The 23,425-nt window shown below is 37.7% G+C and overlaps 1 protein-coding gene across 1 annotated transcript; it reads left to right on the forward strand.

Annotated features, from left to right (window-relative positions):
• Window positions 1-2,280: 2,280 nt before the first annotated feature.
• Window positions 2,281-14,841, forward strand: EMC7 (ER membrane protein complex subunit 7). The gene is made up of 5 exons (XM_036887590.2): window positions 2,281-2,538; window positions 6,462-6,581; window positions 10,688-10,826; window positions 12,140-12,220; window positions 14,375-14,841. The coding sequence occupies exons 1-5, from the start codon at window positions 2,306-2,308 to the stop codon at window positions 14,525-14,527; spliced, it is 726 nt and encodes a 241-aa protein (XP_036743485.1). The 5' UTR covers window positions 2,281-2,305; the 3' UTR covers window positions 14,528-14,841.
• Window positions 14,842-23,425: the final 8,584 nt, after the last annotated feature.

The following is a 23,425-nucleotide window of genomic DNA, read 5'->3' on the forward strand; positions in this document are numbered from 1 at the left end:
AGTTACTGTTTGCTGCTGGTTCTCTTCTACCCTTAGCCCCACACAACAGTAAACTTCCCAGCTCCTATCTGAGATATTAAGACCAACACTGATTACCTATTAGACTGAGCAGGTGTTTTAGGCATTAGTAAAGCAGAGTCACTGAAAACACGTGAAAAAAAAATCAGAAAAATTTGGGGTGAAATTATTTTTATTTCAGCCTTTTGTGAACCTTGCATCATTTTCAAAAAGTGAAATTTTATTTCACAGCATAGTTTTGATGGTTGGTAGTGGGGAGGGTTGTAGCACATGATAAATCTTTGCACAGCAGTCCTGCTCCTTTCAAAGATCAAATGTGAAGAAGTGGCTATCTTCAAAAGACTTAGGCAAAAGTACCCCTAAGCCACAGTTGGGATGCTTAGAATTGAGAATTGCGGTGGCTCCCGATGCTCCCTACCCTGCCAGGGACTCGGAGTACTTGGCTTGTGTATCTCTTTTTTCAGTTTTTGTTACTCTTTCCTGGGAGGCTAACTCAGAGTGCACAAGGCAAAAACATGCATTTCCCCCTTTAATCTTCAGTAGGGACTTGTAGTAGAGAGGGCAATGTTTAAAGTCAACAGAAATCGTGGGCAACAGAATTGTCAAAAGGAAAATACTTTCCTTTCTGTCATCAAGCAAATGAGAGGATTGGTACAGATACTCTCTCAAATCTTGGCTTAGCCCCCACTGAACAATGGCAGGTTTTCCCCTATGACCTTTTTGGTATGCTTACAGTAAAGCATTCAAAACAGGGCGAATGGTGTTAGATAAATGCCCTCCAACTCTTAACCGTTTCACCAGAGGCAAACCTTAGTAAATAGTTCATGTTATTTTTTTCAGCTATTTTCCAGGCAGACACATTCTCTCCTTTACACAAACGGCGGCCTTTGCATCTCATACATCTCGGGAATCTCTATTACTTTATTTTTTTTGAGAGGGCTTCTCTCATATTTATTGATCAAATGGTTGTTAACAACAATAAAATTCTGTATAGGGGACTCAATGCACAATCATTAATCAACCCCAAGCCTAATTCTCAACAGTCTCCAATCTTCTGAAGCATAACGAACAAGTTCTTACATGGTGAACAAGTTCTTACATAGTGAGTAAGTTCTTACATGGTGAACAGTGCAAGGGCAGTCATATCACAGAAACTTTCGGTTTTGATCACGCATCATGAACTATAAACAATCAAGTCAGATATGATTATTCATTTGATTTTTATACTTGATTTATATGTGAATCCCACATTTCTCCCTTATTATTATTATCATTATTTTTTTAAATAAAATGCTGAAGTGGTAGGTAGATGCAAGATAAAGGTAGAAAACATAATTTAGTGCTGTAAGAGGGCAAATGTAGATGATCAGGTCTATGTATTAATCCAAGCTAGACAAGGGCAACAAAATATCCACGGATGCAGAAGATTTCTCTCAAAACAGGCGGGGTGAGGTTCTAAGACTCACCTCTGTTGATCCCCAATTTCTCACCTGATGGCCCTCCTGCGACTGTGCCTGTCTTAGGTTGTTCCTCCCTTGAGGAATCTTACCCATCTCTGGCTAGCCAGCCATCTTCCGGGGCCATACAGGGAAATGTAAAGTTGGTAAGTGAGAGAGAAGCAATATTCTTTGAAAAGGTTAGCTTTATACTTCTTTGCAGATTTATGCCCTGTGGCTTCTATGCCCAGCATTTGTCTTGAGGTATCTTTACCACTTAGAAGAATTATGATAATACTCGGTAATTTTCAATATGAGGCACGAATTCTACTAAAGGGTTGTAATTAGGAAGGAAGAAGAAAAGCTATAGAAGTAGCAGATGGAAGAAAACATGGGAAGATTGATTATTTCTTTGACATATCTTCTTGTAGAGTAACATAAGCATGTATAGGTTTTAAATCTATTACTTTTTTAACGCTCTCTTTTGGACCTGTTTTCCCCAAAGCCGAAGGCTCAGATACAAGCACTACTCCAGATTCTTGTCCTCTCAGGCTTGTCATCTGGTACTCCTGTAAGGCCCTCCGCCTCCGCCGCTGCCAAGGAAACAAACACCTCAACGTCTTCGCTTTGTGGGCGGTCCCCTTAGGCTCACTTGACACGCCCCTCAGGCCGCTTTCCAATACCGGGCGCGCGGAGTTCGCAGCAGTACTTCCGCCTCACTTCCTCCTAGTAAATCGATTGGCCACAGACCCGGCACGCAGTGATGACGACACCGGCCAGCGGCGGCGGCGACGGCTGGGAGTCCCAGAGGGCTTCCGGAGCTACCGGCCTGACCGCTGAGAGCTGCTGTCATGGCGGCTGCTCTGTGGGGCTTCTTTGCCATCCTGCTGCTGCTGCTCTCGGGGGATGCCCAGAGCTCGGAGGTGCCTGGGGCTACTGCCGAGGGGGCGGGTGGGAGTGGGGTCGGCATAGGAGATCGCTTCAAGATTGAGGGGCGCGCGGTTGTTCCCGGGGTGAAGCCCCAGGACTGGATCTCCGCGGCCCGAGTGCTGGTAGACGGAGAAGAGCACGTCGGCTTCCTTAAGTGAGCATCCTGAGGGCAGCGGGAAAGCGGTGGCAATGGAAGCCTCAGGGAATTTCTCCAAGGGGCGCCAAGTGGCAGGCCTGACGCCGTCGTGCGGTAGAGTGAAGGGGCGGGCGCTTCGGGAGACCTGGGCAGGCAGTCCGACGCTTTCCTCTCTCCTTTGACTCGGAAACCAGGGTGGCGGGTGCTCACCCCAGGGCCGGAGCGGCGGCGTCAGATCTTCAGTTCCATTCTGGGCCTTTACGGGGACAGGGAGACCCCTTATTTGTCCCTTGTTGAATTTTTTTCTTTCCATCTCACCTGGTTTCCTTGGAATCTGGCCGCTTTTTGCATTTGTTTCAGTCTTTTGGTAGCTTGATGTTGTGTAGAAAGATGCTTGGCAAGTGGGAATTCTCAAAGCTCAAAGGACTTATAGTGATGGCATAGACTGGGAGGCTAATGTTGCTGCTTCTAAAATTAATGAGCCCTGGAGTCCCTAATCAAAGCATCCTTGTTTGCCTGGAGGTGGGATTGTTGTTCTTTTTTACACTTAAATTCATCGAGGGATCTACAGCATCACACTTGGCATTTATGAGACTAGGGTTTCACTACATTGCTGACACACTTCTGTCCGTTCTAGCTGTTAGTAGAAATGGGATTTCAGCCTGTAAAAGATGTGGTGAATTTATTAGGACTCCAGCAGCAGCCCGCTTTTCGAGTGTCTTGGCACAACTGTGTTTAAAATCTTTAATTCCTTTCTTGGAAAGTGAAACTTTGAACTGAAAGAAAATATTTTGGAAAAGAAATGTTTTTCTGATGGTATTTGAAAAAACAGACAAATCTGGACATTTACTTCTAAAACTGATACAGGTGCTGTTGAATGAAAATTTCAACCTCAGATTAATAGATAATGACGAGAAGCTTACAACCAGTATGTTAATGCTGTTTATCATTATAAGTCTGTTATTAGTGAATTCTTTAGGGCTTACCCTAATTAATTTTTTAGTGATACATCTGTCATTAAACTTTGGAAAATTAGCCTGTATTCACTATTTGGCATCTCTTTTCTGCAGTGTCCAATTCTTTTAAAAAGCGTGTATTATTTTTATTTTAAAATAATATAGTAATTTTTATTGAAAACGAAGTAGAGATAACAACCTTACATTTTTGTTGTATCTTTTACAGATGCAATGCAATACAGTTTTATTGTGTTCTTTTTGGAATCACATGACCTATGTTTCTAATAGTAAAATACAATACACAGTTGGCCCTTGAACAACGTGGGTTTGATCTGTGTGGGTCCACTTACACATATATTTTTATTTTCGATAATGATATTGGAGTTTTTGGAGATTTGCAACACTTTGAAGAAACATTTTCTTTTCTCCAGCAACCATAGGCTATTAGTAATTGTTTTGGGGGAGCCAGAAGTTACACATGGAATTTCGACTGTGCAGGGGGTCAGCACACCTAAACCTCCAGTTGTTCAAGGGTCAACTGTAATAGGGCATTATGATCTGCTTTTATGACCAGTTTCTGTTACCATTTCATGTTCTTCCATTTGTTTGTAGAAAGGTAGATAAAGAATTAATATGAGGAGCTTGAAGTGGCAGACTTGTTGGAAAAGGTTTAGGTAATTTTTTTTGTACGTGTTATGCATGACCAGCTGCTCTTTTCACTCCAATTACTCATAGAAAGTGCTTAGGGCTTGGAGAAGAGGGGAGTTTCGACTGAAGACTCCCATTGCCACTTCTTGCTCTCGTCACTATGTATATAAGTCATAATTTAGCCACTTCTATGTTTTGGGTCATGTAGATGGTTTTCAATTTCGGCACAGATTATACACCATACTTTTTTTGAACTTTTTTTAATGGAAAATTGAAGAAATAAGCTAAAATAAACAGAATAGCTTAGTGAATCCTTAGGTACCCATCATAATCTACTGTTTTGTTTAATGTCTCCTCTGTCCCCCATTAATTTTTTTCTGGAGTATTTAAATAGATCCTAAACATGATAATAATTTCACTTATAAAAACATTATTATGAGTCTCTTAAAAGATAAGGGCTTAAAAAATTCCCTATACCATTATTGGTTCTACAAAATAAATAATGCTATAACATCATCCATTTTTATGTTACCCCACTTATCTCAAAAATGCTTTTATGAAAGGGGCACAAACACTCTCAATCACAGTGTAGGTTGGTCACAGGGATGGTAATACAGCATGGAGAATATAGTCAGTGATTCTGTAACATCTTTCTGTGTTGACAGATAGCTGTACTAGTTGGGTGGAGGATTTAATAATATGGGTAACTGTTGAACCAATGTGTTGTATACTTGAAACTAATATAAGATTGTATGTCAATCAAACTTCAATTAAAAAAGATATGTATAATAAACTACAGAACACTTAAAAAAAATAAAATGCTTTATGTAATTGTTCTTTCAAATCATGATCCAATAATCCTACATATTGTAGGGTATATTTTTAAAGGTAAGTTTTAAATTTTCATTATAAAATTTCTTATCTTCCTAAAGTAAAATATTTACCTTAGGATGAAAAATATATTTGTGTTTTCTTCTTGGCACTTAGTTTTGGTATTTGTGTTGCACAATCAGTAGTTCAATTCTGTTTTGTTACAGATCTAGAAAAGTGTTTTGAAATCTGTTCAGTTAGGATCCCATCCAGAAACAAGATACACTCGAATTAGAATGACTCAAGGAAAGTTTAATGAAAGGATTAAACAGTGTAGCAGTGGTGTAGGGAAACAAATAGATTGTGCAGTGTCCTAGAGTTTACAACCTCAAGGCTACTATCACCTCTAAGCCTGAAGAGAGGAGGGGAAGTGAAGGTTATTGCAATCTAGAAGGGAAGAAAGGACAGCCTCGAGAGGAGCTGAGTCCAGCTCAGGACATCCAGTCAGAGGTGGCCTCTTAGGGAGAGAGCTGGCAGTAAAATATACTAGACTCATTTGCTTCCCTTCCTGCAGTCTGCAAAGAGAAGGGTGGAGTAAATCTGAAGGGTGAAAGGAAGACTTCCAGCCCAGGAGTAAGTTATCTTGATGCTTGTATTTCAGTTCCATTTAGTATGTATTTTGGAGTAGCACGGAGTACCTTAGTTCCTCTTTTTAGTAAATATTGTGGATGTGGCAGAGTCAGTTACTCCTTTAACTGTGGAGGAGCCTAATGATTTAAGAAGCATTATTTTGACTTATTATGATACCGGGAATTCTCTTAGTCCTTTTAGAACCATGTTTTTCTCAAACAAATTTCTTTTTGCTCAAAATGGCAGTTCCTCATTATCAACACTAATTAATTTTCATCTATGAACATGTAATTATCGCTCTTGATGGGATGAGTTTCTAAGTCTAGAAGGTTTAGAAGAAATCAGTAAGGAAAATGTGGATGGATGGCTTTAACCTCATAAACGTTTTAAACTTTACCTATGCAAAAATAAGTAATCAGAGTAGGTGGGAAATATTTGTAGCAAGTGGAACACACAGTACGTAATTGCTTTTTTGTAAAAAAGGAAAAAACAAAATGAAAATTAAAACTAGAAAAAAGCACCATTTTAAATTAAGAAATTGTTGGCAGGGATTGACAAAATTGGAACCCTAATTTGAGTAATAATATATATTGATAGTTTCCCTTAAGTGAAGACATGGGTTTAGAATTGGAACTGTGCGGCTGTCACTTATCATCTGTCCCACAGAAGGAAGTGAATACATTGTATGTCAGGGTTCTCTGCTACATTTTCATAACCCCTTTTTAGTATGATTATGGAAGCTGAAGTGTGGGGATAACTCTTGCCAGTTTTTAATTTTTTTTTGCTTATTGTTCTGAGTATCATTTTGGGGGCAGTTGATTTGGGAGCTAATGTGATTTAAAACATAAAAATACGCTATTGATCAGAAGTGACTAAATATGATTTTCATTTTTCTAGGACAGATGGGAGTTTTGTAGTTCATGATATACCTTCTGGATCTTATGTAGTGGAAGTTATATCTCCAGCTTACAGGTTTGATCCAGTCCGAGTGGATATCACTTCAAAAGGGAAAATGAGGTGAGGGCACCTGATTTAATCTTTTACCAAAGGCTAGGCTTCATATATTCCTTCATAATACTTAATATATTCCTTCTAGAATTTATAATTGAGGTGAAAAGTTTCTTATTTAAACTATAGGCATTCCTTAAAACATTTAAAACATCCTTATGTTTTTTAAATCTGAGCATTGATAGTATTGTAAAGCTGAACTTCTTCCTGCTCTGGTTTTAAGTTTATTGTAAAGCTCCTGATACGATTATGTAGAGAAGAGATAAGATTACTTTCTATGAGAGCAAAAGCACCGTGAAAGTTGTAATTGAAATGTGATTATTAATGTTTGAAGTAGTTTAACTGTTCTAAACTGGAAATATTACTTGTCACCTGTTTTTCATTGGGCTATTTTCATAAAACCTCTTAGTACCTATTTGATACTATATTGATCTTGAAATATCTGTAGTTCTCCCTTTCTGGAATATTTAGTGTGCATTGAGAATTTAGTATTTCTTGGGAACAATATATTGCATTATGGAGTTTATCTCAAATTGAGGATCATAATAAGAAAAAGAAAAGCACAGTATTAGAAGCTGGCGAGCTAGGAAACAATTTCAGAACTTCTAGTAGATGAACGTACTTTGAGGTAGAAGTGAAAAGAATTTTGGACTAAATGAGGCTTTGATTATGGAATACCACAAACCCATTGGAAATTTCAGTCAGTTGAATAGATGTCAACAATGTTCAGATTCGGCCTGTGTTATAACCACAATTTATGGTTTTCTTTTTAATTGTCTCATGCCAGTAACACTGTCTTTGGCTTAATCTGCCAGGAAGTATATGAAGCAATTTTATTTATTTATTTATTATAGATTTATTGAGGTAGGATTGACAAATACAAAACAGTATTAAGTGGTACTCTCTCTTCTTTGAGCTATCACAAAATAACTCTATGTTGCAGTAATAAAGCATGGATCATACAAAGGCAAAAATTATTTTGGGGTTGGAAGAGCCGTGTTTTATGACCTTTTCAATATGTTCCAATCATATTTAGGTTGATTTGTAAAGACCCCCAAATTGAGCTGGCATAATACAGGTGTCTCGTTAGTACCATAATACTTACATTTGAGTTAGTGTTTACTCCTAAAATATTTTGCTTCTTTCTTTGTGTGTGTGTGGCATTTTGAAAATGTAATATGTTAATATGCTGTAATTGAATAGAGTGAGTCACACTAGAGCTGTCTTATCCTTTATATCAGCTGCATATTTGTCCATTGATGCCAGCTCCTGTCGATGGACAGGTAGGGTTCTTTCTCTTTTAGCATGTATAGTGAACAGAAATAGTTATTCTTTGGTAATGTAAATTCTTGATGTTATCATGAAACCAACCAAGTCCCTGATACCGCTAAAATAGATTCATTAGAAGCAAATTACTTCCTCCCCCCATTCTTGAAGTTAAATTATCTTAGAATATTCTACTTTGTCCAAGAATATTCTACTTCATCCAAATTCTAATTGTATTTCTTGCTGTTGGCTATTTAGAGCAAGGGTGAAGCTTGAATTGAAAATAATACCTTATAAATATGTTTCTCAACATTTTTTGTTTGAATAAATGGATTGTTTAAAAGTAAATGAACCTTATTATGTATCGAGTTTCTCATTCTTTTTAGAGGCATAAAGATTTGTTTAAAAATATATAGATAAGTTCTAGTATGTTAATAAAAGGACTTTTTATGTATTTTAGAATTGTAAGCTTAGAGGTGGGGTATACATTATATTACAGGTTTAAGGTTCTTTTAAACATTGAAAATGCTGAATAACTGGAAGGAATGAGAGTTGTTAAAAGGGCATACTTGTCTATTTAAAAACTATGATTTTTAAAATTCTCTATACTCTGAATTTTGAGTAAAGTACTCTAAGCATATAGAAATAGTTCTCTACATAGAAAGTTTTACTAGATTTTTTATCTTGGATAGAGTACTTCCTGCTTTAGTTTTAGCGACTGGTTGTAGTAGTGGGGTTCATATTCTCAGATCCATTCCTAATAATTGGATACCTAAAGCATATGTTTAAAAAACCCTATCATTTTAATATTGGGGGTGGGACAAAGTAAAGAACAAAGTGGGATTCATGTAAGATCCTAATATTATTGCCCAATACTTTGTAAGCATGCCTGGTAAGTTAGTTTCAAATATATGTGGGACTTCCATTTCTGATGTTATGGCAGAATGAAAAATCTTAGAAATACTGCATAGAATATGACAAGCATTTTCTTTTAAATATATAGCTCCCCCAAAAGTAAGGGAAATCTCCAAGGGTTACATTATAAACCCCTTTCTCACCTGAGGGTTTTGCTGCTCTCTAACCAAAATGTTTAGATTTTATTAGCAATGTGTAGGTAGGAGGTAAGCCTTGAACTGGTTCCCCTTTTGATCCCTTGGCAGTAAAATCTCAATCTGGCCCTGGCTTAGCAGGGACACATCTCTCCTAAAAGGGTCTGTAATCACTGTCCTACTGTCATTTGAAGTTTTCTACCCTCATATAAATTTATTACTTCCTGCATGATTTAGAAACTTCCCAGCTGAGCAATTAACAAGATAGTCCCAGGTCATAATTGTGGACTCCTGGCAGAGACAACTGCGTAACTTCTCTGGAGGGAGATACACTCTGTCTAGGCCCACACATAAATTAAGTCTACTTAGCTTATACTCAAGAAAACAATGTACATTGAGTTAGTAGGTGAATCAGACCGCCAAGGACTTTAGATGAAAGAATTAGTTAATGCAGACTCTAAGATGATTTTAAGGTATATTTAAAATGCTTAAACAAATAAAAGAAAGACTTATTCTTGTCCTAAGAATGAGATACAACCAAAACAGACCCTAGATATGTGAAAAAGAATAAAATAGAACTTCCACAATAAATACAGGCATTGGAACACAAAACCCAGTGCATGTGTTAGGTAACTGAATAGAGGTTTGATGAACTGGAAAATAGATCAGAAAAAAAATTTCCCAGAATATAATACAAATAAAGGAATGGACACTGTGAAGTGAGAATGTAATAAGATGTGGAATAAAGAATGAAAAAGTCTAGCATATGTTTAATAGAAACTCCAGAGGGAAATGATAGAGAAAATAGGGGAGGCAGTTTCCAAAAAGTAAACTGGAATATGTGTGAACATGGGTGAGAGTTTCAATTAAAATTAATGGCTTCTCACAAATGGACTAACAGTTACCAAAGGGAAAGGGACTGGGGAGGATGGGTGGGAAGGGAGGGATAAGGGGGGGAAAAAGAAAGGGGGCATTACGATTAGCATGTATAATGTGGGGGGTGGGTACGGAGTGGGCTCTACAACACAGAGAAGACAAGTAGTGATTTTACAGCATCTTACTATGCTGATGGACAGTGACTGTGAAGGGGTACGTGGGGGGGACTTGGTGAAGGGGGGAGCCTAGTAAACAATGTTCTTCATGTAATTGTAGGTTAATGATACCAAAAAAAAAAAATTAGTGGCTTCTCGGGTGTCACTTGTGCCCTCCTGGCTCACGCCAGGAGCTCTGTCCTCTCACTGTATCTCAATAAAAGTCTCCCTGGCTCTCCTAAAAAAAAAAAAAATTAGTGGCTTCTCTGGTGAATATGTAGTTTTCTGTGGCATTGTTGTAGGTCTTTTCTTAAATCACAAATTTTTCTTGCTAAATACCCTTGAAAATTTGGTATATCATTAATGCATATTTCAGACAAAAAAATAAAATTCAGCATTTTTATATATTTATAACAAAATTAATTTATTGTTAAGTATAATCAAAGTGCTTTAGAACTGGAAGGATTCTAAAAGAACTTTTGGTATAACCAGAGAAGAGCTGTCTAACCCCACAAGCCTAGGTAATAACAGCTACAGCTGGCAACTTGGTCTCTGATTCCAGGTTTAGTGTTCTTTCTCTAAATTTGGCCAAGTATTTTGGACATACAGATAAAGTTTTGATCTCCATGATCAAAAGTTTAGAAGCCAAAGCATTTTGGAAAAAGCTGAAGGTAATTAGAAGGCATTGCTAATATATTATAAGTAGTTGTTTTAACTAGTAATGTTTTTAATAGAATTACTGATTCTTTTTTTCATGTTGTTTTATCAGAGCAAGATATGTGAATTACATCAAAACATCAGAAGTGGTTAGACTGCCCTATCCTCTCCAAATGAAATCTTCTGGCCCACCTTCTTACTTTATTAAGAGGGAATCATGGGGCTGGACAGACTTTCTGATGAACCCAATGGTATGTTTCAAGCTACAGTAAAGTATCTTTACTAATCTCTAATTTGCTTCTAGGCAGTTGAAAACTTCTAACCCCTGTGAGAAAGAAAGCTGCAGTCAGATTGTTGGATGAAGGGGTGATGGGGAATACTTTATGGATTTCAGGAAAATAGTAGCCTTGGGAATACATTCTAAAAAGAATATAGTGAGAATTGCGTGGTAGATTTGACATTAAAACATGCAACAGAAATTAGGTAACTGCTTTATGATGAAATGTTTTAAAATTCAAATACAATAAGAGTATGTGGTAAGTTACACATGGAGCTCACTGTCTCATCCTTCATACTACCTGCACATTTGTGCTTTGATGAATGTGCTGTCATTTATAACCAGCCCCTGTTGATGGCATGTAAAGTTTCTTCTTTTTTCTCGTGTGGTGAATAAAGAAGTTACTCTGTTGTAATTTAAGTACTTAGTATTATCATGAAACTGATGTTATGGTACCCACTAATAATAAAACACTAATAGAATATATTCCTTAGAAACAAATTGACTTTTTTTTGGTGTTGCTGTTTTTTGAAAGCTGAATTGTTTAGAATTGTCTATCTAAATGTTGATCATATTCCTTGCTGATAGCTATTTAGATCTCAAAACAGGAATGTTTTAGGGGCTGTACATCCTTTGAGAGGGATAAATTAGTATCTAGAATCTGCTATCAGGCATAAAGAAGCCAGAGGGTAGAGTGAATTGGAGAAATCAGCAAGGAAACCACAAAGCCTATTGAGGAATATCTTCCATATTCTCATTTCTGAAATTCCATGGAAACATATCCAGTTCTTGAAGTTTCTAGGTCATTTTTTCAAAACTGATCTGTTGTAGTAGTTGCCTAGTACTATATTACAGGCTCTAGAGGATATACCTTAGTTAGAGGGGTGATAGAGTGTTTTCTTCAAGAGCCACAAAGTCATCGGGAAATAGACCCTAGCTGGCCATCAGGATAACCAATCCCAGTGCCAGACTACAGACAGAAGAAAGTGGGTAGTTCCATTTGCAAACTGTTAAAACTGTAAATGCTGCAAAATGGTAAGTGGTACAAATATGAAGCATGGTGTCTACACAGTCCAAACATACACAGATAAGGCTCTTGCACTCTACAACAGTCAGACTTGAGGAGCACCTTGCTGTCAACAGGGTTGGGTCAATAGAACTGAGGTGATGGCTGCTGTTATTCTATATATAACATCTGAATCTTTAATTTCATCATTGGCAGTTAAGTACAGAGTTTGTTCTACTGTTAAGTGGAAAAACATTTTCTGCATTTTTTTTCTTCCATAGGTTATGATGATGGTTCTTCCATTATTGATATTTGTGCTTCTGCCCAAGGTGGTCAATACAAGTGATCCTGACATGAGACGGGTAAGATGACCACCCAGCTATACATTTTGAACCATATTTTGATGCCTGGTCCATCCATTGTGGCAGAATGGCTTGGAGTTTTTCAGCTTTATCCTAATTTCCAAGCCAAGTTCATTTAGAGGGTGTGTTAACACAGCATTATGTTCCTGGCATTTAATTAGTTGTTTCCATTGGACCAGATAAATATGGTTGGTTCTGCCTGGTAAGAGCCTGCATCTCTTCATATTGGTAAAAAATTTTGCTTAGTACTAGTCTCTTTGTGCCTCACTTGTTAAATGGTTGAAATGTATTATAGTCCTGATATACCTAATCCATATTTTCTAAAATGATGACTTCTTATAATCTACATATACTTCATATAACTTTTCAGAGTACACATTTAATTTATGTGTTCAGACTCAAAAAAGAAATTGGGATAGAGCAAAGGAGAAACAGGATAGTGGCTTTCAAACTCTGTACTACAAAATCATACTGGTTTGGCAAGGGGGTGGGAGAGTTGCCAACTTCAACTTGAAATAAGATACTTCAAATTTATTGTCACCATTTTGTCTCTTTTTAAATATTGGCTTCTATAAAAAATATCTGCAGAAATTTTTAAAAACCATTATGCCTCTTTCACCTGAAAACAATCAATAAATATTTTTTGAGTTCCAGGTTTTTCCGTTATGTTTAATGTATTGATGTTTTGATGCCTTATTCATTACTGAATAACATTTATTAATCGATTTTTTAAGGTTCTGGATACTAGGGCTAAAAAAATGCATTGTATGCCATCCCTGTCATCAACAAGGTCATAGTCCAGTTAAATGTAGGAAATAGAATGGATTTATAAAACACATCAAGGGAGAGAGAGAGAGTGTGTGTGTGTGTACTTTGGATGGGAAAATAAATATACACATAAAATAAATATACTTGCTAAGGTAGTAGGTAATTAAGTTCTATAGAAGGTAAGGCATTTATTCCAAGCTGGAGTGGTAGAAAAAGCTTATGAGAAAATAAGCCATTTCAAGGTGTTTTATTGCTAAATTTTGACATCTTTGTTTCAGTGTTTGTCATAAAGTATACTTCCTATGCAACCCTTGTATTTGTGAAGCCAGTAAACTCTTTATGGTATCAATAGAATGAAACATTTGAAGTCACAGTGGATTAAAAGTTCATTCCTTTCAAAGTGCTTTGCACATAGTAAGCAGTATAAAGTGTTGTCCAACAGCTTCAGAATTAAACAGATTTGAAAATAGAGATGGTCATATATTTTTATGACCATATATGGTCATATATTTTTATGGCACAGGGACATGTTACCATATACATTTATTTCTTGACTATTAGGGCATGTTAACATATTTGATTTATGTTCATAATGTTGCTTTACCAGCCTTATTTGTAAAAGCACTTCTTAAAAAATCATGTATAAATCCTACCTTGGGGAGAAAGCACAAGCTAATATCTAGTGGTGTTCCATTTTAAGTGATAACACAGTATTTGCTATTTTTTTCATGTCTGAACTAATTCAGGTTTAAGTTCACTTGGAATGTCACATGAAATTCATATCAGTATTGTCAAAAGTACTTTATAGGTGGTTGGCTTAATAGGGGAAGATAAACCTCAAAATAAAAGTACCGAACCCTTAGGAGGTCCTGCCAGTGACTTGTTTGTAACATTTGTGTTGGTTGCTTAGCTGCTGTAATTGAGGTCATCCAAGCCATATAGTATTCATAGATTTACTACTTAGGGCCTTAGGAGAAAGTCTCAGAAATTTTTATGATATCTTGATATAAAATTAAAAGTTGACATTCTGGTATCTAAAGAAAATGTGAGTTTAAAAAACAAAGCATTTTAATCAGAAAACATAAATAGGATGGCAGGAATATGATCATATGTGTCCATTATCAGAGAAAATGCCATTTATAAAAATGTTAGCCGAATCAACCCTAGTCAAGATTTATTGAACATTTACTAAGAATCAAAATGCTTAGTGGTATAAAGAAGGTATGAAGGATGGTTGCTGAAGTTCTGATGGGTATGACACTGCACCCTTGCTCAGAACCAGTACCTTTCACTTGTTCTGTGCTCCTTCGTCCCTTGTGGAAGTGTTAGGTGTTAAGTGACTTGGAGATTCCAGTGCCTTTTGTGCTGTGCTTTGTCTTCCTGCAGGAGATGGAGCAGTCCATGAATATGCTGAATTCCAACCATGAGCTGCCTGATGTTTCTGAGTTCATGACAAGGCTCTTCTCTTCAAAGTCATCTGGCAAGTCGAGCAGTGGCAGCAGTAAAGCAGGGAAAAGTGGGACCAGCAAAAGGAGGTAGTTGGGACGCCCACAGGTGGCATTTGCACGAACATGGCAGCACTGGGTGGCATCCGAGTCCCGAGAAAAGCCGTGTGAAGCGACTACTGTACACTTGAGTCATCCTTAAAGTTGATCTCTTGTAACTGTTGGTGTGTTGTAATTTTAGCACATATTTTGTACTTGGTACACAAGAAAACCCAGCTTTCATCCTTTGTATGAGGTCAATATTGATGTCACTGAATTAATTACAGTGTCCTGTAGAAAATGACATTAGTAAATTATATGAAGTACTATACATTATGTATATTAAAATGTCTTAATCCAGAGATACAATTATCTTGTCATTTTTTTCGTGATGTTTCTTTTATTCTTGGCAGTTTTCTTTTAGCTTTCACTGTATGAGGCTTGAAATTGACTTTTTCTGTTTAAAAAGAAGTGGTTATTTTTAGAGGTGTGCACCCTGGTTTTTTCTGTAGGTAGCCCCTTCAGAATTCTCTGTCCTGCCTTGACATTTAACATTCCCTGATGTTTGAGGTAGGACCATGTGTTCCTGATCTAGTTTTAATTTTTATTATTAAGTTAGTTTCACAGTATGGATATATGAGCTAGAATAGATGTTATCAGTTTTTAAATTCTGGTTACCATCTATGGTATTCATCATTGAGTGTCAGCTACATGCTGTGATTCAAGGTAGGACACAGAGATGGATGATGTCCAGTGCCTGTCCTCAGTAGAGCGTATTATTAGGGGGGAAGCATGAGTAACATGCTTTGTAGAGTCTAAGGATAGAAAACCAACCTTAGAGCTCCATGTTGTAACGTTAGTAGCATAGCACAGGGTAGCTTTGAAATCCCCTCATCTCTCCATCATTGATTCTCAGAGTTGTTGGAATATAAATTACTACCTTCCAATCAGGAGTATCTCAAAGACTTTTTATTTCAATAAGTTAACAAAAATTTCATGCCTTTTCTTCTGGTTTTAATTAAAGAGGAACTCTGAGGCCACAGTATTGGAGGGCTCCTGTCCTCTCCTATGTTAAATAACTCCTCTTTTGCTTTCTTAAGGTTATAAAATCAGTAAAAAAAACAACAGAAGAAAGATTGATTTCAAACTCTTATTTTCCTTTTTGTAGTAGGTGCCATTGTTCATTTTGAAATGAGGTATGTAAGTTTTCCTCTAAAGACAGAAATGTCCTGATGCAGGACATTTTATTAACTGTATCTCTGTGTGTGTTATATGTACTCTAAAGTTACCAAACTGGTTAAGCAATGAATGATTAAGGTGGGTAGACTTAAAATGGTAGAAGTAGGTCTTTTAAAATAGTCATTTGTTGAGAATAATTAAAATATTAGAACACTATTTGAAAGTTGCAGTTTAAAGGTGATAATATAGTAAGAATCATAGTTGTATGACCAGAAATCATTTGAAAAATGTTCAGAATTTGGGTTGTCCAAATTTCACATGGAATACCTAGTGACCAAGAAATTAGAAAGTACTTTGAAGGAAATTACCACTTCATGTGCTAAGAAACTCTGTTTATTTTACATAGATTCTAATGCCATCTGAGTATAATATATGTTACAGAATCTTATCTTTGCATAGACCTTCATCTAATGCTTAGTGTGCTTACAGGTGCAGAAATCATTGTATATTATTAGGGGGTTTGAGGTTCAGTGCAAAGAGCCTCTGCGGAGCTGCTAACTTGCTTTGTGACTAGGCAAGTCACTTTCCCTCTTTGGACCATGTCTTGTTCATTGTGTTTAAGCCCTGAGCATGTAGGCACACAATAAATGTTTAATGAATTAATAAATAGATGGGCCTCAAATGGCCTCATCTGTAAATTGAGGGTTTTGGATTAGACCTGTGTATTCCAGATCTAAAATTCCACTCTAATTTTAACCCAGTCCTATTTTATAACCCTTAACCATGTATCAGTGTCAACTTTTTCTTATTTTACTCCCTTGGTGGCTTTCTGCTGTATACCATCTGGAGACAAAATATTATTTTGCTCTTTTGTAGGGCCTTTCTTAGATTCAGCTTAAATTTATTGCCTTTTAATTGTAAGCTTTGTGTTTTAAATTAAGTTAAGCCTGAGTGGTGATTTTGTGTAACATTTTTGTTGCCCATTCTTGTCACAAGATGGTGACTGACGAGGATAACTTCTCCAGGGTGAATCCATAGCTTCCAAGTTTTCAAGCAGTTTTGTAGTTATTCAAACCTCAGGCCTCCCTCATTCCCCAAGTCAGGTTAACATTTTGGAAAGTTTCAGGATTTTACCTAGCCTGCCCAAAGTAGTAGAGTCTTATTTTTTCCACATGATTCCTCTGACAGGAGGGAAGAAGCAACCACTCAGGGTATTTTTCAGTAGTTGGAAGTGTTTCAGGGTCCTGATGAGGAATGAGGAATGTCAACAATGATAAAGGAGCTTTTTCATTTAAGTAATCATTCAGACTTTCAGGAGATTTGGAGTTTTTTTAGTTCTCAACTAAAAAAAACTATTCAAAATATTTCTATTAACTATTAAAATTAAAACATATTTTCATTTTGTTTATTGCCCTCAGGTCATATTGCCCTCCAGGTCACATATAGACATTTTTGCATGTTTTCTATACCATTTTGTATTTAAACCCAACAAAATTCTGCTAAGCGCTAATCTCAGGGAAACAACAGAAGCAAGTGGCCAAGTCCTTTAGTTTAGTTAAAGGAGTATGTTGAGGCAGGACCTAGTTCATACTGTGCTCTTTTGACATTTTAGGTATAATTAATGTCATAATTTAGAGTCAGTTATTTTTAATTCATAAAGTATATGAGAATGGTAAAAGTTTGTATTATTCAGGAGAACCTGAAGATAGGTTTTGTAAAATTCAGATGTTGCCTGTAGACTGTGAACATTACAGTCTTTAAAAAAGATGAGGTATTAAAGGAGCAACTTCAGAAAAAAACCCCAAATAGCACCAAATATTAGCTTATCTTTTTTCCCACAGTAGTACAACTTCATTATAGCAGCATAGAGGAACTGAAGCTTTTCAAAATGGCTACAGTCTGGTAGGATCGAGTCAGCCAGGCAAGTAAATTTGAGAAAAGGGAGAAATAAGAAGGCCAAGTAGTAAATAAGAGGAATGCATAGAGCCATAGAAACTAGCTGTGCCCAGCATTTCAATAGAAAACTTTTCACAAGACATTTAATTCCACTAAAATTTAATAAACCAGTAATTATTGAAGATTCTTATCTCTACCTCAAGTAATTTTGAAATAAAATCCCATATATATGGATGTAAGTAATTTATTCCACTCATTAAGTTCCTGCTACATATATTTGGATATTTAAAAACATTTCTAAAGTACAGTAAACAAAAATTAGAAAATATTTAGTATTAAATGATCCTGAAAGTTTGGCACAAGGAATATGAAATAGAATCATTCTGGAAGTGTTATGATTCACAAGGGACCATGAGAAGATATATAAGGAAAGCAAGCTTTCTTGCAATAACTGCTATCATGGAGTCTTGTGCATTACATATAAGAAGGAAAAGAAAATACTGTTGTGCACTTGTCTCTCCACAGGGCTGGATGGACAGGACTTCCCACCTACAGCTGGTTGGACTAAGGGTCAGACTTGAGCCAGTCAGTTGGGTGGTACTGGATCAGAGAAGGCAGTATGTTGATCCTAAATCACAGGTAAGCAGAATCAGCAGTGGAATCTACAAGTCTAAGGAATCTGGCCTGCAAAGAGAGTATAGGAAATGCCCAGGTGGGAGATATCATGACCCCAGAAGGTGATGGGGAGAGTAGCTGCTAGATAATCTTCAGGTTCATGGAGACATCTGCTCTTGCAGTAGATTCTGTGAAGGCCTCTTAAATCCCCACCATCTATCTCCACCCTAACCCCTTACTTAACCACTTGACTAGGTGATTACTGTGTCCAGTTTTAGGCTGCATCATAGGATACACAGAAGGTCAAGAGGAGAGCTGCCAGTGATTAATATTTGTGTTTTTCTATTCAAATGATCCTACCATATTAATATAGTGATTCTCACCACTATATTAATATATCTAATAATCAGATACAGTTTAGGAAGGATTAAAGGACCTCCAATTTTTGCAGTTTGGTTAAGAGAATGCTGAGGGGATTTTTCATCATTTTGATAACCCCTTTAAAGCAAATTCTGATCAGCTATATCCACTAAATGAAATCTGAGAAAGGAAATGTACTTAAGTTGAAGGAGAAATTAGTTAAATTGAAGAATTAGTTTGTTGTGAAGAAATTCTTGGCATGGTGAAAAAAATTTGGGAAATGCTGGTGACTATATTTACTTTACTTTTCTTGGAGTTCTTAAAAAGACTGGACAAAAAGACAACTCTTAAGATGATTTAAATATGGACCTACCTGATGGTCTTTTAAAAGTCCTTCTCCCCCAAAAAGTAAATTATTTTATTCCTAGAATGTGAAGAATGGTAGGATTGATAATTTCTAGAGGAAAAAATGAGATATAGCAACAAAATTGGACTGGGGAAGGGAAGAAGAAAATCTGGACTGTGACAGTGTATTTCCTTCCTTTAATATACATTTGCTGAGCTGTCACCCAGCCTACCTTTGTAACTGGCTCTCCACTGAGAGTGGGTGCAACCCAAAGGAGTGTTCTCCCAGCCAGCTGTATTTGTGGAATGTGGCCCTGTTTTTATGGACATAGCTGATTGTTCTAGGAGAGGTATCTAACCCAGGTTTGGTGAAAGGCTATTCCCTGGGAGTTTGAAATTAAAACTGAGGGACTAGAGGAGTGAACTGTAACATACAAACTTGTGAAAAGTTCATAGCTATAAATTCTATGATGTGAACCACAAAAAAGAAAACAGGTTCCAGAGAGAAAATACAGAATAAAGCAGATGCATTCAGACAAGTGAGATGGAGGAGGAATTTTGAGAGCCGTCCCTTCACATTCTCCCCTGAGGTGGCTGCAGTCTTGCTGTTGAGTTCCATGGAGCATCACTGGATCTTACAGTCTAGTGTTCGTGTGTTTTTCCTAAGCTAGCTCCAGGTTGCTATCACTTGAACACAGGTGTCCTAACTTACATGCTTTTCCAGAACTGACCAAATTGATCTCCAATCTGTTCCTTTTCTCTCAGTCAGTACAAAATTGGCTCTGTTGCTTCCATGTCCATTTTGAATGAATGGGTCAGAAGGAGCTTTCTGAATTAAGGGAGAGATTGGGTGAGCACATGTCCTGGTCCATCACTTACTAATTGCATAGTCTTGGGAAAGTTATTTTCCTAAGCCTTAGTTTTATTGTGTGTAAAATGGATCACAAGCTTCATATGTAAAATGGAGGGAATATCTACTTCACAAGTAGAATTGTTCAGAACACATTATCTCATTTAATATTCACAATAACCCTATGCATATAAGACTTCAATGAAAGTTTGTGATTATTAATGTTCTTACTTTTCAGATGAGGAAACAGGTTAAGATGTACCCAAGCTTAACAACGGGTAACCCAGAGTGAATTCTATTAACTACATAACAAGCTATAAGTAGTTTCTCTCACAAGCTAACTAAAAAATCCTAAACATTTATATACCCATAATCAGCAGTCAGCCATACATCTATTCCGACTTGCCTGCTCTTTGCCTACTTTTACTGGCATGATCTAAGGACTTGCCTCTCTCCTTTCAAACACGCCTCTGAGAGAAGGGTGGTGTAGTCAAGAGAAATTGGCTTCTATGACAAAGCAGTTCTAGTCCTAATTTTTTGAATATTTTGCCATTCTTCAGTGGAAGCTTTATATGTGCTCTCACCTCTGTGCCTTATCAATCATTTCCTCCTCTCAACTATCCACCCCATCCCTGTCCTTCTCCCTTGTCTACCTCTTACATCTTCTCCAGGACTTAGTGTAAAAATTGCCTTCCACTGAAATCTTCCACTGAAATGTCCCCCAGGTTTAGAAGAGATCTTCTTTGTCTTTCATGCCTGTGCTTACACCAACAAGCACTTAATTTTATTGGATTTTTATTTCTCTCTATTCCCTCTACACACCCTAAGCTCCTTGTACTGTAAGGCATTAGTGACACAACAGTTCTATCCATACAACAGTCCTATCCTAAAGGAAATGTAGAAGGAATCTTAATTTCTCCTCTAAAATAGTTCCTCGTGGCTGCCACATAGAACTTCATCATGCAATTCTGGGATCCCAGCTCAAATAAAAGAGAGAGTAGAGACCCATGGTGAATTAAGCTTCTATTTCTCAGGGCACCACAGAGATACTAGCAATCCCAGAAAAATCCCCTACAAAACCCAGGAAGCTTGCCTTGCAACCATCTCCTACTTCAAGTATGCACATGCTTATTTACTAAAGAATACATGTGAAGTGCCTGTACTATTGTATGTGCCAAGGGCTATTAGATGAAGGGACAAAATAGCAAGCAAAACTGCATGAACTCTGGCTTCAGAGCTTAGAGTTTAGTGGGAGAAACAGACATTAATCAATCAAACATATACAGATGTATAATGAAAACCTTGATAAGTGCTCCAAGAAAAAGTGCTTTAAAAGCTCATAACATGGGTACCTGGATGGGAGGGTAGAGGGCAAATGTAGGGCCACTTTCCTGAGGAAGTGACCTATGAGGTCACATCAAAGACTATTTAGGTAACTAGTCTGAGGCTGAGAGAGGGAAGATAAGAGTAAGGAGCTTCCTAGTCTAAGTTGAGGTGAGAGGGAGGTGGACTCCTGTAGGAACTGGAAGAGCAACATAGCTAGAGTGCTCCCCAAAGAGGGAGAACACCCGGAGAGGCAGGCAGAGGCCCCCTGGATGCATTGTGGACCTGAATTCACCTTATCTTTCTGAGGACACACCTTGCTTCTCTCAGGACAAATCATAACGGAAAGCCCAGTGTATGGAATTACATGGTCACTGGCCATACTGATTATCAGTCTCTGAGCAAACTGTGGAATATGAAAATCATTGCCCAAAAACCCATTTTCTTTAGTAGAGAAGTCAGGGTCCCAGAAACTTGGAGGTAATGTGTTAATTGGGAGACAATAAACTATGTTAATTGGAGAAAACGAGGCATTCCCTCCTGTCATGCCCCTGTCCACCTCTGACCCAGCCTCAAACCTTTAAATGATGGCTACAGCAGAGGTCTGTGACATGACCACCCCTTCTCTTTCCCTTCATCCTCTTTGTAGCCAGAGGAATTGGCAGGGAAGATGGTTCCTGCTCGTCAAGGCCTCCCAAAGGGCTCTTAGCTCCTTGTGAGCTCTTAGCCCTTCCACTCTGAACTAGCTGCTCCCACCTATACTTGAGGCTCACTTCTGTCCTCACTGCTTCAAGTTGTATTTATGTAAATGTTTGATTCTATGTATTTGATTTTGAAAGTGTCCTTGCAGGATCTTACCGACAACTCCTCTAGAATTCTGCATTCCTTCTTGACCTCTACCCTTCAGAAGAGGTTGGATTATGGAATAAATAGGTTAGGCTATATCCAGACAGGGCAAGATTCTTCTGAAAGGCATATATCTTGGCATGTAGGCCAAGAGCTGGGAACCAAATTGGAAAAAAAGACCAGAGGACTGTGCTTATGAGAGCTCCTAAGTGGAATATGAGGTATAATGCACATTCCTCTGGTTGTTCTGTACTCTTTACTGAACTTTGCAGTTCAGACTTTAGTGCTAGTTTCTCCTTCTGTGCCAAAGAGCAGGTAACAAAGGCCTATGGAAGGGAAATGTTTGTGCTTGGGGAAGAGAGCCTTCGTCATCCCTGGGATAAGTCTCCTTGTATGGTAGCTATTCTGTCCCTCATTCTGTTAGCCCGTGTTCTTGGAGGGCAGAGACAGTGTCTTACACCGCTCTGCATCCCCAAGGCTCCCACATGGATCAATAATTACTTGCTGAACAAATGAGTAACCAAACAAAGGTGTAATCGGGTTGCCTTGGTGGTGGTTCTTGGATCTAAGAAGATGGTGAAGGAAAGGACATTTGGACAAGGTGTCTCCAGTGGCAAGTAGAAAGAGGAAAAAAATGATTTTGAGAAAAATGAAACAAAGATTACTGCTTTTGAACAGAACCTATTCACTGTGAAGATAAAAACCCAAGTGCTTTCATTAACACTTTTAAGAAATTCATCAGGATCAAGTTAATGGTCCACTCATCTTGATTACAGATAATAAATAGTCTAAGGTTTTTATTTTTGTTCTATTCTGAGATTTAAGCCCTCAGGGACCCAGAAATGTGATGCTGGGAATTTATGAATGAACTTCCCTTTGAAGAATTTCTGAGCTGGAGTCTCAGAAATCATACCCTCAGCTGGGCTCAAGATGTGTGAGCCTAAAGCCTCTAGGAGTGCTCCTTGCACACATAGAAGGAGTTTTAAAAATCTGGTACCATTCCTTTAGCTTCCTGTATTTTTTCCAATCATAAGAGCAGCAGCAAACATGTATTTAAAAATACTAAGTAATTGTCCTATACCAGTCAAGACTGCCTTGTCCTGCCAGGCCTCTGTGATGGAATTGAGAACACCAGGTATCTTCTCTGTAGTGGCTCTGAAATCCAACCTGTTTGGTCTTACCTAGCATTGGCCTACAGTTTGTTCATCTACAAAATAGGAAGGTGCCTTTTTTTGTGTGTGTACCTTTTTAAAATTCAGGTATCATTAATATACAATCTTATGAAGGTTCCACATGAGCAACATATGGTTTCAACAATCACCCATATTATCAAGTCCTCTCCCTGAAACCCCATTGCAGTCACTGTCTATCAGCATACTAAGATGCTATAGAGTCATTACTTGTCTTATCCATGCTGTACTGCCTTCCCCATGACCTACCTATAATGTGAGTGCTAATTATAATGCCTCTTAATCCCCCTATTCCTCCCTCCCCACCCACCCTCCCCAACCCCTTGCCTCTCCACCAACCCTCCCCAAC

The sequence above is a fragment of the Manis pentadactyla genome, chromosome 11 (genome assembly GCF_030020395.1).
Source record: "Manis pentadactyla isolate mManPen7 chromosome 11, mManPen7.hap1, whole genome shotgun sequence".
Taxonomy (NCBI): Eukaryota; Metazoa; Chordata; class Mammalia; order Pholidota; family Manidae; genus Manis; species Manis pentadactyla.